Raw genomic sequence first — 16,734 nt, forward strand, 5'->3', positions numbered from 1 at the left:
TAATTTTGCATGGGTACTTAAAAATATGCATAAAGAATATGTAATCTTGAGTTGTTGGCTAGAGCGCTCCCCATGTGCCACTAGATCTAGCCAGGTAATTGTGCTGTCCATGTTTTCTAGATTCTTATCTGTTTGATCTACGAATTTCTAAAAGAAGTTTAAATCTCTCATTAAAATAGTTGATTTGTCCATTTCTGCTTGAAGTCTGTCAATTTTCATTTTCTATGTCCTGAAGCTATGTTATTTGAAGGCATATATCCAGAGAATGAGGCTTTAATACAGTGATCATACTTATCTCTGATTATGCTTTCTTCCCCCAAAAGAACTTTTATCTGCTATAAATATAGCCACACCAACTTTCTACTTACCTAATGCATTTTAAAAATTATTTGCTTTTCAATCTGTGTCCTTATGTTGGATGTATTTCCTATAAAAATAACATAGATTCTTTAAGAAATCCACCTTAATAATCTATCTCTTACATGGAGTGTTTAGTTCACTTGCAGGCTTTGTGATTACTGATATAATTTAATTTTATTTTTTCTATTTTAGGCTTTTTTTACTTATTCTATTTTTAATGTTTCTTTTCCTTTTCATTTTTATTCCTCTGTTGCTTTCCTTTAGATTCAGTATAGGTTCAAATGTTTTTTCTCATTGTTTTTTTTTTTTTTTCTCTTTTTATTAACTTGAAAGTACAGGCTGTATTTCTAAACTTCTAATAGTTATCCCACAATCTTTAAGTAAATGTTTTACTTAATAAAATATAATTACTCAATCTATTTGCCTTTTCCCCAAATAATTCAAGTAACTTGGAATGTTTAACTCTGATCACTCCTTTCTGATTCCTGTACTACTGTTGTATTTCAGTTGTATCTTTGGCTTTTTTAATCCCATAAATTTTATATTATTAATTTTTGAACTCAGTGTTTGTTGAAATTTACTCACATTTGACTATTCTTTTTGCTTCCTATTTTTTTCCTAGATCTTCAGATATTCATTCTGGGATCATTTTCACTATCATTGAACTACATCCTTCAGAGCACCTCTTAGTGAAGATCTGTAGGTAGTAAATGTGCCACATTGTGAATGCTTTATCTTGTCTCCATTTTTGAAAAAATGAGCGTTTGTGGGTATAAAATTTTAGGTTACAATTATATGCTCTCAACACTTTGAATATATAATCCCATTTCCTTCTGGCTTCCATTTTCTTTTTTCTTTTCTGTTTGGAAGTGAACTATCAATTCTAATTGTCACTTCTTTTAAGATATTCTCTTTCCCTTTAGTGTTTTACGATAATGTGTCTATGTGTCGGTTCCTTTTCATTGATCCTGCTCAGATTCACTGAACCTTCTGAATCTGAATATCAGAGTCCTTGCAACAGTCCTGGAAAATTCTCACCAACAGCTTTGTGAATATTCACTCTTCATTCTCTCTAGGCCCTCTTTCTGGAACTACTATCAGACATGTGTTTCTCCTCCTCTCTCCCTAGTATCTCTTAACCTGTTATATTTACCATCTTCCTTTTAGTTTTTGCAACAATGTGTATAATTTCTTCAGAGTCTTCTCACACATTAATGCTTTCTTTAACTATATTTATCTGCTTTCTAGTTAGGCCTTCTAATTAGATGCTTTCCTTTCTGAAGTTTCTATTTGATTGTTTATTACATTTACCTGATTATTTTTGATAGTCTCTTCTTCCTACATTATACTGTCAGTATTTCCTTCCTTTTGAAGAATCATATTCAACATATTTATTTTATATTTTGCACCAAAATTTTTTAACATACGAATTTGAGCATCTGATACTACAGTTTGTGGTTTTTGCTACCTCTCACTTTTAATGGCTTCTTATGAATTCTGTACTTTTTAAACTGTGACTGGGGTGCCTGGGTGGCTCAGTTGGTTAAGCATCTGACTCTTGATATCGGCTTAAGTCATGATCCCAGGGTCATGGGATCGAGCCCCACATTGGGTTCCATGCTGAGCATACACCCTGCTTGAGATTCTCTCTCTCTCTCTCTCTCTCTCTCTCTCTCTCTCTCTCTCTCTCTCTCTCTCCCTTGCCATCTGCCCCCTCTCCCCTGCTCAGGCATGTACACTCCCTCTCTCTCTCTCCAATAAAACATTTTTTTTTAATAAAAAAAATAAATTGTGACCTGGTAGTAGAACTATAAATCTAGTATTTCTTTGATGCCTAGGATTAAAAACGCATCCTTCCAGAGAAGTTTACATATGCTTCTCTCTGGTGCCTAGGGATGGAAAGGGAATAAAAGGGATCCTAATTCCATACTCACATGTTTAGGAATTTTCTGGGTCTACATCTTTCACTCTTTTTATATGTTCTATACAGAGTAAAGCAGAAAGGGTCAAATGGTTAAGAGAAAAAAAAAAACTAATATATAGAGAATAATGGGGAGGCATGCTATTTTATGTAAGTTGGTGAGGGAAGGCTTCTTTGCAAAGGTAACGTTTCAGCAGAGAGCTGACCAAGTAAAGAGCAAAGCCATGTAATTCTTTGGGAAATGAGTATTTTTGGCTTGGGAAGAACAAATGCAAAGACACTAAGATTCTAGTGAGGGAGAGTGCTCGGAGTGTTCCAGAAACAGCATGAAGACCAGTGTGGCCAGATGAAATGTAGAGTAATATTGGCAGAAGTAAGACTGGAAAGGTAACCAAAAGGTAAGATCATGTAGGGCCTTGCAAAGCATATAAAAGATTTGGACTTTTATTCTGAGTATGATGGGGAGACATTGGGGGATTTTGGAAAAAGAAGCGACATATTCTGATTTACAGTTTAAAATATCAGTCTGGATATTGTAGAAGGAGAAGGAGAAGCAGAAGACCAGCTAGGAGGGGTTGTAGTAACTCAGATATGGTGGTGGCCTATACTAGGTGATGGTAGTGTGGATGGGGGAGAATGGTCAGGTTTGGGATTTACTTTGAATAGAGAGCCAACAAGATTTGCTAAAGGATTCAATACGCTGTGTAAGAAATAGGAAAGAACAAGGATGACTCCCAACTTGAAGTGTCTATTCATGTTTTCTTGACTATTTGTCTAGTGAGGTTTTGCAGGGGTTTATTATTAATATGTTTTAGCTCTTTTGTACCTTTTGAGGACACTGATCCTTTTCATTCACTCAACCATCACCATGAGTCATGCAATGGTTCAAATGTTAGAAATATAGTGGTCCATAAACAGGTAATACCTGCTCCCATAAAAGATGCTGAATTACTAAAAATAATTTAAATTTCCAGATTTCTCATTATCTTTAAATTTTATTCATGATGATTTATATGGGGAATATAACATTAGATAATTTAACATATAATTTTTCTTTCATTTCTTTTATCATTTTTGTGTTTAAAAATCCTATTCAGAATTAGAAAACTAGATATTTACTTATATTTATGTACAGTTTACCATTAAATTACTTGCTGTTCCCCAAACACTATTTTTCTTACCTCCAAACCTTTGTACATGAGGTTCTCTCTGTTAGGAATACCCTCCCACCCTTTCCTACCTACTAATGTCCATTTTTCTCCTACAGATCTCAGCTTTCTTTTAAAAAAATTTTTTTTATTTCTTTATTTTGAGAGAGAGAGAGAGAGAGCATGAGCAAGGGAATGGCAGAGAGAGAAGTGAGAGAGAATCCCAAGTAGACTCCATGCTATCAGTGCAGAGCCTGATTGGGGGCTCAAACTGATGAACTGTAGATCTCAGCTTTCTTTTACCCCAATCGTGCATCAGTTGCCCTCCCTCTGTGTCCCCACTGCACCCCATCCTTAAGCCTACTGCTCAATTCCACACCATTCTGCACAGGTAATCGACCATTTACAGGAGCCTTCTGTTACTATACTGTAATTTCTTGAGGACAGAGAAAGTACTCTCATTACTATTTCAATCTCAGCATCCATAGCAGTGCCTTTCACCTAGTAGACACTCAATAAATATTAATGGAATGAATGCATAGACAAATACATGCTACTGTACCAAGATAAATTATTGGCATATGCAACCTATTCTGTAAAGGGGAATGTTTGTGTGGAATGCACCAGTGGCCTCCAATGCCACTGTAGGGATGTTAAAGGAAAAGAAACATTCTTTCTCTTTGTCACAAAACCAGGGGCAGAATCTTCTGTACATTTATAGGAGTCTCCAGATAAGATAAAATCTTCACTATCTGTGTTCCCAAATATTTCTTCCAAAGTACATCTAAGAACAAAGGAGAGGGTCTGAAGGCATAGTCAGGAATAACTCTCCATAGAAACTTATGTAAACTATGCACTATATTCTAAAATCTATCTATTGGCTTCCACACAAAAGATAATATCCTATATTACTACTGAAAAGAACTGATGCACCAAGAGGCATATTTTAATTCTCCGAGTTAGCCTATGCCCTGCCACACAGTATCCCCCTAAGGTGTGTTATCCAGACACCTTAAGAAACTAAGAAACACTACTAAAATGTATAATAAACTCATCACTTTCTACTTAACTCAATCCCATATTAGTTCATGTGTTTTTCTTTTCTTTTCTTTTTTGCTTTACTAATGCATTCAATAAACATCACTGAATACCTCCTGTGGGTAAAACTTTTGCTAAGTATTCATCCATCTATCCATCTATTCACCATTCATTTATTCAACCAATATTTGAGGAGCATCATTCCATACGCCAAGCACTGTTCTAGGCACTAGAGATATCAGCAGACTCAAGACAGAAGCACAATCTACTCTCATGGGGTTAATAGTCTAGCTTTAGGTACTACAAAGATATCAAACAGCATCCCATTATCTCAACTCCTGGGGTTTACAGTCCAGCTGCACCCCTAGCACTAAAGTCCTGAGTTGCATCTCTAGGGGAGAGAATACCAAAGGTAAGTTTTTCACCACTCACTCCCCTCTACTTAGGATTTCTAAAGAGAATGGAAAGGCAGATCCCTAGGGAGAACAGAAATGTCATTTGGCCTGATGGTGGGGGGTGAATCATAGGACTTGTGAGCAGAAACCAGAAAAGCTGGCAGAGAGAGATGCGCTCTGTGGGATGGGTTTTGTTTCATTTCATTTTATTTATTTATTTTCATCATTTGGAGAAGAGGCATCACGAGGCTTCCCACCTCAGAGAAGATTGTGTGGGGTTCTCAATGACACTAGCAGAAAATGAGATGTTCCCCACTGTGAGATTGAGGGTATCCTGAGGAAGGCCTGCAAGTGCTGGAGGCCAGAGAGGAGGTCGCCAATAAATAAGAATGAAACCACGCTGCAGAGGCAGCCCAGGTGCGAGAACCCATGGATGGAAAGACTGTTTGTTCCCTGGAGTGATACTCATGGTGAGATCCCGATGCCTCCTCAACTCCTCTTGTCATCCTGCAGATCTAATGCTTGCTGTATTGTGAGGGGTTTCCATGACACTGTGTTGGGTGCTATGCAGTTGGAAACACCAGACTGTGCATGGGGTATGTATTTTCATGAGCTAAGAGGGGCCTTGAGTCAAACTGAATAGGACATCTTCTCTTCACTCCTCATCTCTCCCCATGCTCATTAGGGTATCCGCAATTCAAGGGTTACAGAAATCACTCTCATACACAACAGATTATGTACCACTCAAAAGGTACAAACCCAGGAATATGGGAACTCAGACAAAGGAGAGTTCAGTTCAGACTGGTGGAGGAGGGGCAGCGAAGATTTCCTGGCGATATGGCACTTATCTGTTCCAGGCCTTAAACAGTGAGCAGGACTTGGAGAAGCCTGTGGCGGTAGGCTCTAAGACAGAAAGAGATCACCCCAGGTTTAGCGGAAAGGAAGTTAAGTAAGGGACACACAGACTTCCATCTTTTAAGAAAGACTGACAAGTGTGGTTAGTTAGAGAATAAAAAAATATTTATTTTTGTTTGTTGTGTTGGTGACATTGTTAAATAAGTGAAGCGATCCCTATAAGATCCAAAGAATGCTCTGGAAGTAATCAACACCTAGACAAGGCAAAGAAGCAAGGTTTGAAGTACAAACAATCCCCTCTTATAGTTTTGAAAAGAGATAAAAAAAAAAAGGTGGCAGGGCAGGGGGGAAGAGGTGGGAAATATCCCAGGACAGACTTCTCCCCCCTGAGTGTGTGAGGATAAAGATACAAAGACAGTGAGAGAATATTTAAAAATAGATATACGTGGGAAAGAAATGAAAGTCTTGCCCAAGTACCCTAAAAGTCTCCTCAGTTCTTGGAGAGGCAGAGGGAGCCCAGAGAAGCTATGCTTTGTTCAAGTTGCACCTGTTGATATTTGTTGGCCAGTTAATTAGGAATAAAATTCTAATGATGTTTGGAAAGTCAGATTTAAAAAAAAATAGGAGGGTTCTTCAAATTCATATGCTGCACAGAAGCCACCAGGCTTCCCAGAATTTTTATTAAAAATTACAAACATCACAGCAATAGTTCTTAGACACCACCTCCTCCGCTAACAAAAAACTTTCCTTTCATGGCTCCAGAGGGAGTCCAGAAACTAATTCTCCCACTCCTGCCTACATCTACAAAGGGCTCCCTCCCTAAGCTGCTGACAGTCCCAACTCCAACTCCTGGATTAGAAAGCAGAGTTTGAATATATTTATAGACTCTATACGGGTTGTTGCTTTAAGCAACACTGTTAATATGCCAGAATTCTGAGCTCCCAAACTTATTCAGTTATCAATTTGTTGTACATTATTTAATCTCTCAGTATTTTGATATGCAAAATAGAAATAGCACTGCTGGTACTTCACAGGGTGAAAGGAGATAACCAACAAGACCATTATGAAGCTTGCTGGGGGAAAAAGAGCTTATGTAAATGTCTATTAATTAAATAGGAACGGCTGCACAACTAGGTCAGGCATGATGATAAGACTGAACAACCCATCCCAGCCACCAGCATCAAAAAGAAGAAATGAACATTTAATCTGGAAAGCACTTGTTGGTTGCATTTTATAAAGAATATTAAATTGTAATATTCTGTATCATAACACAGAGTAGAGTATTTCAGACCATCCTCAAAGAATTCTTTGATAGAACAGAAACTTATTAGAGACAACAGCCAAAAACAAAAACAAAAAAGCAAGCCAATTACTAATGAAGAACTTGTAAAAAGCTAATCAAAGCTCTCATCCAGAGAAAATGAGAAAATCTGAGGCTCAGAATGATTTTGTATATTGATGAGATTTTTATATAGCGTCACAGAAAGAAAAATAAAGCAGATTTGAATGAAGACAAAAAGGACTCTAAGTCTCTGTTTAAAAGCCTTGTTGTGTTCCCTATCAACGTTTTTATTAAAATGTCCTGTTCCGGTAGAAACATCCATTTTTTAAGAATACCTGATCGGTGATGGTGTCAGTAGAGGACACTGTCAGTGTGTCTCTCTCTAGTCAAACCCCTAAGTGTTGGAAGAATGTTTATTTGGCCTCCACCCATTTTTGTAGAAAATTACTCAGAGGGGTGGCTTATCCAAGGTCATGACACTCAGAAATGATGGAGCTGAGACTCATGTCCAGATTCCAGAATAGAACGTAGTCTCTTCCTGCCATTGCCAAGCCTGCTAAGGACTAAATGTAGCACTTCAGCATGAAACAACTTGCAGGCATTACATTTATTCTATTTTTGTCTTAAAGGAAAACAATTGGGAGCTTGTTCTTTCCAAGCATTAATTCTTTTTTTCCCACTTCCACTACATTACATAATGGTGACCATTTTTGGCTTACCGAGTCTATTTCTGAGATACTCACTAAAACAGTGACCATATTTTAGAGGTAGGTATGTTGGGGCATAATAGAGAGGTGAATCAGCAATCACAAAATTCAAGGATTTTCAAGAACAAACTTAAAAACAACCTAATTCATTGATAATCAGATATTAATGTATGGCAACTACCATCCAGGAAGATGTTTTATGAGCAATACAAAAGAAACTAGCAGTCTGTTAGTACAATCACTTTTTAGAATGGTGCCAAATAGAATTTTAAAGCAATGAAAAGGCATACAGATGAATCTTTAAGATGATTTCTTAATATCACAATGCTCTCTTCAGATAAATATAATCAATATAAATTCCTAATGAAAGCACCCTAGTTTACAGCTAACATTTATGTATTTCCTTCCTGCTTCTTACACAACTTTGGTAATAAAAAGATTCCCTTTACTCTCAGAAGCAGATTTCCCAGTGATTTAAGTTAAAATTAGTTTTTCTTTTTAGAAGATCTCTCAAAAGAGACTACCTGAAGAAAATTCCTAAGGAGGTGATAAACCCATTATAAATCTGTTATTACTTATCTAATAATGAAACATGTTAGGGGAAGATATGACCTACAAAAATTTAGCTACTACTGGGGTACCTGAATGGCTCAGTCAGTTGAGTGTCTGACTTCAGCTTAGGTCATGATCTTGCAGTCTGTGAGTTGGAGACCCATGTGGGGCTTGCTGCCGTCAGCACAAAGCCTGATCCGGATCTTCCATCCCTCCCTCTCTCCACCCCTTCCCTGCTTGCATGCACATTCTCAAAAATAATAAATAAATCTTTTTAAAAATTATAAAAAAAATTAGCTACTATGAGATATTTTTCCCACTTTTTAGACTACTAATAATTTGAAACTAGGTAACAAAAACAATGCTACTAACAGGCTATAGTATTAAGAAATTATACTCCTCTATATAAAACTGTAATCACAGATTTTCTTCAGACAATAATTGCATCCTGGTATTTGCAAACATATATTAAAGAGAGAAATAAACTGGTACATATGGGCAAGAATGGCAGTTTCTTATTTTTAAAGATATTTTATTAAAAATGTAAGCAATGTCAGGATAAAAAAATGTATATTTTAATCCAATTTCCCAACCAAATCCATTTTTTTACATTTCTCCATAGTAACTTCTGTTGGAATTTTAAGAACTGATTTTTATAGCTTGGATATAGTTCAGTATTTTCTAGACAAGAAAGTACAGGACACAAAAAAGAGAGTCTAAAACTGAAAAAGAAAACTGGTACTGGGAAATTCACAGGCTTTCCACAAGGACTTAAGGCAGAGCTCAGAAGTCACTGTTATTTTCCCACATGTCCTCTCACACCAGCAGTCAATGAATCTCATGATTGCTTCAGACTCAGTCATCCTTAAGTTTTTGTTCTTCCTTTTTCTTAAAGGCTGATTGCTTCCCAAATTTATTGATATCTATCCTTCTACCTATCTTTCATAGTTATGTACACCGTGTATATATAATTTTGTGATTCATTTTTTCTTCTTACCTTGTAACATTATTTCATATATACTTTCCCATATTTTGCATACTCCTTTTAACTTTCTTTTTAGGTATATAATATTCCATCTGGTTGATATAATAGACTTTACAATTATTCCACTGTTAAATATTTAGACCGTTTTCCAGTTTTATACTACAATACATTGTGCATGCATGCATGTGTATTATGGACTACAGATTATTTCCTTATAATAAAATTTTAGGAATGAGTAAAAACAGTGGGGATATCAATATAGCTGTTGATCTATATTATCACATTTCCCTCCAAAATTATAAAACTAATATAACTGCCACCAATACAAACTACTTGACTAATCCCTCAATGTTTTAAACAGCAATGTCTTAATGTTAGAATTAAATCCTCCTTGGGAATATTTCACAAAAACATCACACAGACTTTACAAAAACTCTAGGCAACTAGCTTAGGATTTATGCCATTTTGGACTTGGCCATAGGATGCAGCCCTTGGGAATTAGTGACTTGGTGAAGGACAGTAAATATATGGAGAAGGGTTAGGGCTCAGGGTGGGGTTTGGTGACTCTCTCAAATGCCTGTAAACACATTATGTTCCTGGATGCTGCTTTTCCAGATTGGCTGGGGCAGGGTCAGCAACTTTTCACAAGCGGCATGCCAAAGCTTCGATGTCTCAGACGAGGCCTGCATTATCTGACCTGAGTCTCCAACAATTGATACCTGGGTCTCAAATGGCCATTAAAATAGGCCATAACAAATTACATTAAGTAAAGTTCGTGCTCTCCTCGGATTTGGTGGCAGTTGGTATAAATATGACTACAGTATTATCAGATCACTCCTCTAAAAGCTCTGGGCTTTCCTTGGCAAGGGTCTGGAAAATAATGTTAAGTGTAAAAACCCAGCACACAGCATTGTATATTCATCATGATTACAACCATGGATATGCAGACACAAAACTTGCACACTAAGAAATTGGCATCCAAACTTCCATCTTGAGGCATGGCACGAAATAAGAATGTCAAACTGATGTAAATATAATCGTCAATAAACACACCTGAGGGAATGTGAATTTTCTTCAACACCTTTTTTTTTTTTTTACATTGAAAACACTCTATTTTTAGCATGTTCCTCATGAGGCCCATTCTTTTTTTTTTTTTTTTTGGTCTTAGCTGGTGGTCTTCCAGTAGTAGTAACAGCTGCTTTTCCAGCATGATGTAAAAGTCTCAAAGCATTCATCCAGCAGAAGAGTCTCCCCATTTTGGCCTCAGGACAAGATCCACTCTGAAAGGGCCCATTCTACAACTACAAACAGATCAAAGGACAAATCCAGCTCCCCCTTCAAAGGAAGAGCCCTCTCCCATGTGTCACATACTAATCAATTTGGGAGTGCATGTGTTGTCCATACACTGACCTTCTGTGTGAAGCACTGGAGATATTCAGCAGCGTTAGTCCACATAGAGTCAATTTGACTTTCTGCCAGGAAAGCCTCAGAATTCTAGAATTTTACTTAGTTTTCTAACTTGATAAAGGAGATGGTATTCTTTTTTTTTTTTTTTTTTTTGATGTTTTAGTATTTATTTTTGAGAGAGAGCATGAACAAGGGAGGGGCAGAGACAGAAGGAGACACAGAATCCAGAGCAGGCTTCAGGCTCTGACCTATCAGCACAGAGCCTGTCATGGGGCTCAAAGATATTATTCTTAATACCTATGTTCTTAATACCTAGTGTTCATAAAACAGAAATTAAAAAGATAATTTTATAACACTACTTTCACTTACATCTTTACTCCTACAAGTCAGTGTCTTATCCCAATGTCTGTGAACACTTTTGCTTATACACACCTACTCTTAAAAAATATATATATTGTAGGGGTGCCCGGGTGGCTCAGTTGGTTAAGTGTCCAACTCTTGATTTGGGCTCAGGTCATGGTCTTGCAGTTTGTGAGATTGAGCCAGGCATCAGGCTCCATGCTGATAGCACAGAGCCTGCTTAGGATTCTCTCTTTCCCTCTCTCTCTGCCCCTTCCTTGCTCGTGCTCTCGCTCTCGCTCTCTCTCTCAATGTAAAATAAATTGACTTCCAAAATTTTTCATTAAAAAGTTGCAAATGGTATAATTTCCAGTATATTGTAAATATTCACCATTTTAAATATATGCTATTATACATATACACAATTGTAAGGATTATCATGTCATTCTCTTAAATGTAATCAAACATAATTTTCCAAAATTTCCCATGACCATTCTCCTCTAAGTGCTAAATTAACTAAGATGTCTGAGTTTTAATTGTAATTATTAATATTATTTAGTTAATCAAAACTAAACATTTAAAATTTGGCAAAAAATAAAAAGTGAAATATTTTTGGAAATCATAATAGCACCACTTAGTATAAACTACAGGTCATACTTTTTTCATGCATGTATGAACCCACTTAATCCTCACAACACTCTACTATTGTTATCTCCATTTTATAGATGCCAAAACTAAGGTTGAGATAGCTTAGATGACTCTTCCAGGTCGCAGAGCCTGGATCCACACACAGACTTTCTGGCTCCATAGTCCAGTCACTTATACACTGTCCTATACTTCTTGGCTCATAAAAATAGAGATTGAGGGCAGAAGAGGGGGGCTAAAATAAAGGCATGGTCCAGTTGCTCCTTTTAGTGCCCCGGCTGAGCCATATGCCATGGTAAGGGATGCAATGGGTATGAGGCATGCCTTTGTTTTGTACAGTGGCAGAAAGGCAAAAAGGGAAAGTGGGAAAGGAAAATCTTGGCCACAAGTGCCTTTTCAGACAGATGGATTTTATGAGAGGGTGCATATGGAAGTAGAAGATCTGGAAATTAATTCCTTTAAAACTCTCCATAACCCTCCCCCACTACACACACACGCACGCACACACACACACCCGCTTTGGGAGGTCTTCGTATACACCCAGGGGTACATACGCTCCAGTGTGAATGCAACTGGTCTACTCAGTCTCTGATACAATAAAAATAAATTAGAGGTGGTGTTTTGTGAAACATTTTTAATGCTTTAGAAACAAAATTTAATTAAAATTTAAATTATTTTAACCCTTGAATTTTATTTTAAAATGGCAGTTAATTTTAATAATTTGGAAGGACACAAATGTTAAAATGTAACAGGATAGTAATAAGCATAACTATAATCTACATGGTAGTTTTATAATGATTAGATGTAATGCATGAAAAGATAGCAGGTCAGTAATAGAGCCATGCATAAAACCCTCCTCTCAAAATCTTTATTTGCATTTCTATTACTGAAATCATTTCCTAATAATGAAGTTGCCATGAGAGAAGCTCCATTACTGAGGAATCACTGTTACAGAAACAACATTATTAAAGCATTGCTAGGTACAGGAACTTTTATTAGAATGATACAAGTTGTATATCACTGTAATAAAGCTTCCATTATAATCCTAATTGCATAAAGCTGTGTTTGAGTATACCAATGCTAGAGCTATAGGACTTTTAATAAAGTATCAAAATAATGCTGTGGTAATAGGATTGTTTAGCATACTAATACTTCAGGGAAGGCTGAACTGACTAATGGATGATGTTTACGTCACTGATTACACACACTATACCAAGAATTAAAAAGAACCCTCGTGTACTTTAGTAACATGCACCACAGAAATGTATGTGTTGAGGTATACATACCAGCTCTCTTTGATATAACAACTCAGTATGTCTAATTCACCTTCTGGTACAAAAGCAAATTGCTAAAATGGACATTTGTAACTGTGATACTTAAGAGGTTTAATGTTCAGATCTACAGAGAGCTGCTTATCAAAAAGTTAATAATAAATTATATACACCCACAGACAGCCAAACAGGCATATCTTGAGAACTGCCTGTTAAAAGAACTATTGGAGAATTTGAGTTTTTGTTGGTGGAAGACGGAAGGCGGAAGGGGAGAGGGAGGGAGGGAGGGAAGAAGAGAGAGAGATTAAATATTATATGGATAATTCACTCTAAAATGCTACTCTATATCATACATAAATGATACTATGATCCTTCAGAGTTACAACTAGAAGTTACCATCAGACTTAGGTTCATACCAGAGAATTTTAGTTTATTTGTACAAATGTTTGTTTTTGTGTTTGCTGTAATGGAGTCAAGTATTCGGCGGTTCCCTCTAGAAGCATATATAATATTCACCACCAGAGACCACCAGAGAGCCATCCAATCACTCAGTACGCAGGGAGATGCTCCTTTATATACCTGCTGTGTGGATACCAGCAAGGAAGACACCAGGCCATCTGAAAAGGGCCTCAGTATAGGCTACAGCAGCAGAGGCCTGAAGGTGGCTCTGACAGTCGTATTCAGATAATGGGGCCAAAGCCATTTTGGTTTTGAGATCAATTTTGGCAGACAGATTGACCTGGAGTCTGCTTGGACAGCAAAGTACTTAAACTTTTGAACAGTGTCTCCTTTCCATAGTTGCCCCTTGACCTCTGCCTTACAGATGTGATAAACTGCAAACAGTTGGGTGAGGTTGACTCAAGGGCCCAGAAAGTTAATTTTCCCTACTGACTCAGGTGATGAAGCAAAATGTGAACATTCCCATAGTGTGATGCTTCCCATATCTTTGTACCACCTGAGAGGAAGGTACATGATTTTATTTTTTACTGTATGGTCAGCTGGGATATGTTATTTTTTAGGATTCTAATACTTTCTGATTAAATATGATCAACCCAAACTAATTTGCACTGAAACAATGAGACACTGTTTCTAAACATTTTTTTTTCAAAAAAAATTAAAATCTCTTGAGGCAGGAGTGTGTGACACAGACATAAAAGGGCTTAATTATCCAACTGGTCAACTAAACACTTGCAAAAACAGAAGTAACCTAAATATTTGAAGGTATTTCAACTTCCATGAATCTAACCAGAAATTTGAAATCAGATAACTTTGAACCAAAAAAAAAAAAAACCCAAAAACAAAAACAAACAAACAAACAAACAAAACCCCACAAACTTTGAATGTTGGCATTCATGCGAGTTTGCAGCTTTCAATTCACTGATGTCCTTATTTTTAACACATGGGGGGGCATCCCAATCTTTCCAATCAGGCCTTGCAAGGAAGAGCTAAACTCTCACTGAGAAAAGAATAGAACCTTACACAAAAGCCTTACATCAATGTGGTGAAGACTCAAGAGGCTTGAATAAATAAATACTGATTGATTGATTTCTTTGGAAACTGATTCTAACTTCACCACCTCCCATTTCCCAATCTTCTCCACAAACGTTTTGTTAGTATACCCCAGAGCATAGCTTTCCTTAAGCCAACCCCTCTCCCTGCCATTTCCTCTAACTCCTTGAAGACAATCCAGTCCCACATACCACCTGTCTCCCTCTAGCCTGCCGCAGCCTCCTATCTGGTTTCCTTTGCTCCAGTCTCTCCACTCTCTCACCTTGCACAGACACTTGATTCATCACTCCAATTACCAATTTTACGTCACTCTCTTGCTCAAAATTATTCCTCATTACTCACTGCCTATTAAGCAAAGTTAATCCTTTTGGGGGCATGAATCCCTTTCAATATCCTAAAAGGGCTGTGGACCTTAGAATAATGCATAATGCACACAGCTTTTTGTCTACAATTGAAGGGGTTCTCATACACTGGAAGCCTGGGGGGGTTGTGATCCTTAGATAAGAAATCCAAAACTATGAAGCTTGAACTATGTGGCCTTCTATTCGGTTTCCCTGCAAGCTGGCATCAAACTATCTTTAAAGCCTTCTATTTTATCAGAGAACCCCTAATCACAGACAAGTAGAGTGAGGTCTGCACTGAGCCCCCACCACATGCCAGGAACTCCTCTTAAGCCCCAAAGACATACAGCAAATGAAACAACAAAAGTTCTTCTGTTGCTCATACTCTAGAAACCCAGTTATCCTGATGTGTCTTGTCACACCTTGCTACTACTGCATATCCTCAAAGGTACAGAATTTCTAGTTTTAAAACCTGGCTCTTCATGTATCTTATACTCCTTTCAATCAGGTTTGTTCTCAACTCTCAGTATACCTTGTGTTTCCTTATCTCTGTGCTGATGCCCCTAGAATAATCCTTCATCTTCCTCCCCATCTACCAAATAATCACTGACAATTTCAGGCCCTTCTCTCTCTCTCTCTCTCTCTCTTTTTAGGAAGTTTTTCTAGAACCATTTCAGCTCACAATAAATCTGTCTTCTAATAATCTCTATCAGTAATCTTGTACTTTTTCATACACTGCCTATAGCACCTCTTTAGAGCTGTCTTATTATAGAACTTATTATTGATTAATTCTGCTGTGTAATCTGTGAATTATCACCCCATCTTTGGAAAGGGAGACCATGCTATAGATTTCTATTTCCTGGCCACTGCTGTCTATCACAGTGCTTCTCACACACACCACCACGAACTCTCTATTTGTTGGTTATTGCTGATTGATGGCAAGAGAAGACACCTCTGAGATGATAAAACTTCTAACTTTCAGGGGTGATCCAGAGAAATCTCAGAGAACCTTTATCTGCTTGGGGATGGATAATATAACCAGAGTGATGCACAACTTAGCAAACCAACCCAACCACTGTTATTCATCATTCTGACTGTGAGCCACCTATGTGCAGTCATCAGCATGCAGACAATATGTAATAAGGTTGTTTATATTCTAAATAATAATTTGCTTTTGCCATCTACATATGGCAGAGATTGGATGCATTCTTATCTGACCTAACCTTCATGTTAATACCTTAATCACAATCTTTGAAGGCAACAAAAGGGCATCTTCAAACAAACAAACAAACAAACAAACAAACAAAAAACCAGATAGCAGATGATAATGGTGTACTGAATGCAGCCTTGTTTGGTGCTATTAGTCACTGTAAATGCATTTGCTATCTCTGTCTGCATCTATAACTCTCACCATCATTTCCTCGCAGAGTAAACAAATGTTGCTTATAAACTTCACCGTACAGCCTGTCTTTGTAGGATTTTTAGCCTACCAATGTGCTTAACAGAATCAAATGCCTTGTTAAAACCAAGTATATGGCATACAAATTACAATGCTATTCTTAGGACTGTATCAGAGATGGTGTGACTAAATTTCTTAAGCATGATACTTGTTTTCTTTGAAACCTGAGAGAACAATATGTCTTGATTGTTATCCTGGGATGTACAGTTCTACTCATGCCCATGCAACTGCATGGCTGATGTGCCTCTGAAATCCTAAAGAGTATCTTCTACCTTCCAGAGCCCAGGGCTATCTCCATGTGGGGTGCTATTTACCCCAGTGGCAGATATCCACAAAGCTACAATCACCAAATGCTCCACCAAATGATGGCAAAAAAATATGAGTGTATCTCTCTATAAGTATAATGTTATTTGTGATTTGATCTTATGTCCTATACTAACCACATAGTAGTATTAATTTTGAATTTGCTAAAATTGTTAATGGAGACTGTTTATCATCAACTTGAGATAGGATAATTAAC

General features: G+C 37.2%; 1 protein-coding gene across 15 annotated transcripts in view; it reads right to left on the reverse strand.

Moving 5' to 3' along the window:
• The window catches only part of ATG10 (autophagy related 10), a 449,505-nt gene that overhangs the window by 17,681 nt on the left and 415,090 nt on the right, over positions 1-16,734 (reverse strand). The window contains exon 6 of one of the 15 annotated variants that reach the window (XM_058728164.1): positions 5,604-5,765. The exons of 13 other annotated variants lie outside the window; for them this stretch is intronic. In XM_058728164.1, coding sequence (XP_058584147.1) covers positions 5,607-5,765 — 159 coding nt within the window. In that variant the 3' untranslated portion in view covers positions 5,604-5,606. Of the gene's footprint in view, positions 1-945; positions 1,058-5,603; positions 5,766-16,734 lie in introns of those variants that run through there. One more of the 15 variants, XM_058728228.1, reaches the window with a different exon arrangement.

This window comes from Neofelis nebulosa, chromosome 1 (genome assembly GCF_028018385.1).
Source record: "Neofelis nebulosa isolate mNeoNeb1 chromosome 1, mNeoNeb1.pri, whole genome shotgun sequence".
NCBI classification, from domain to species: Eukaryota; Metazoa; Chordata; class Mammalia; order Carnivora; family Felidae; genus Neofelis; species Neofelis nebulosa.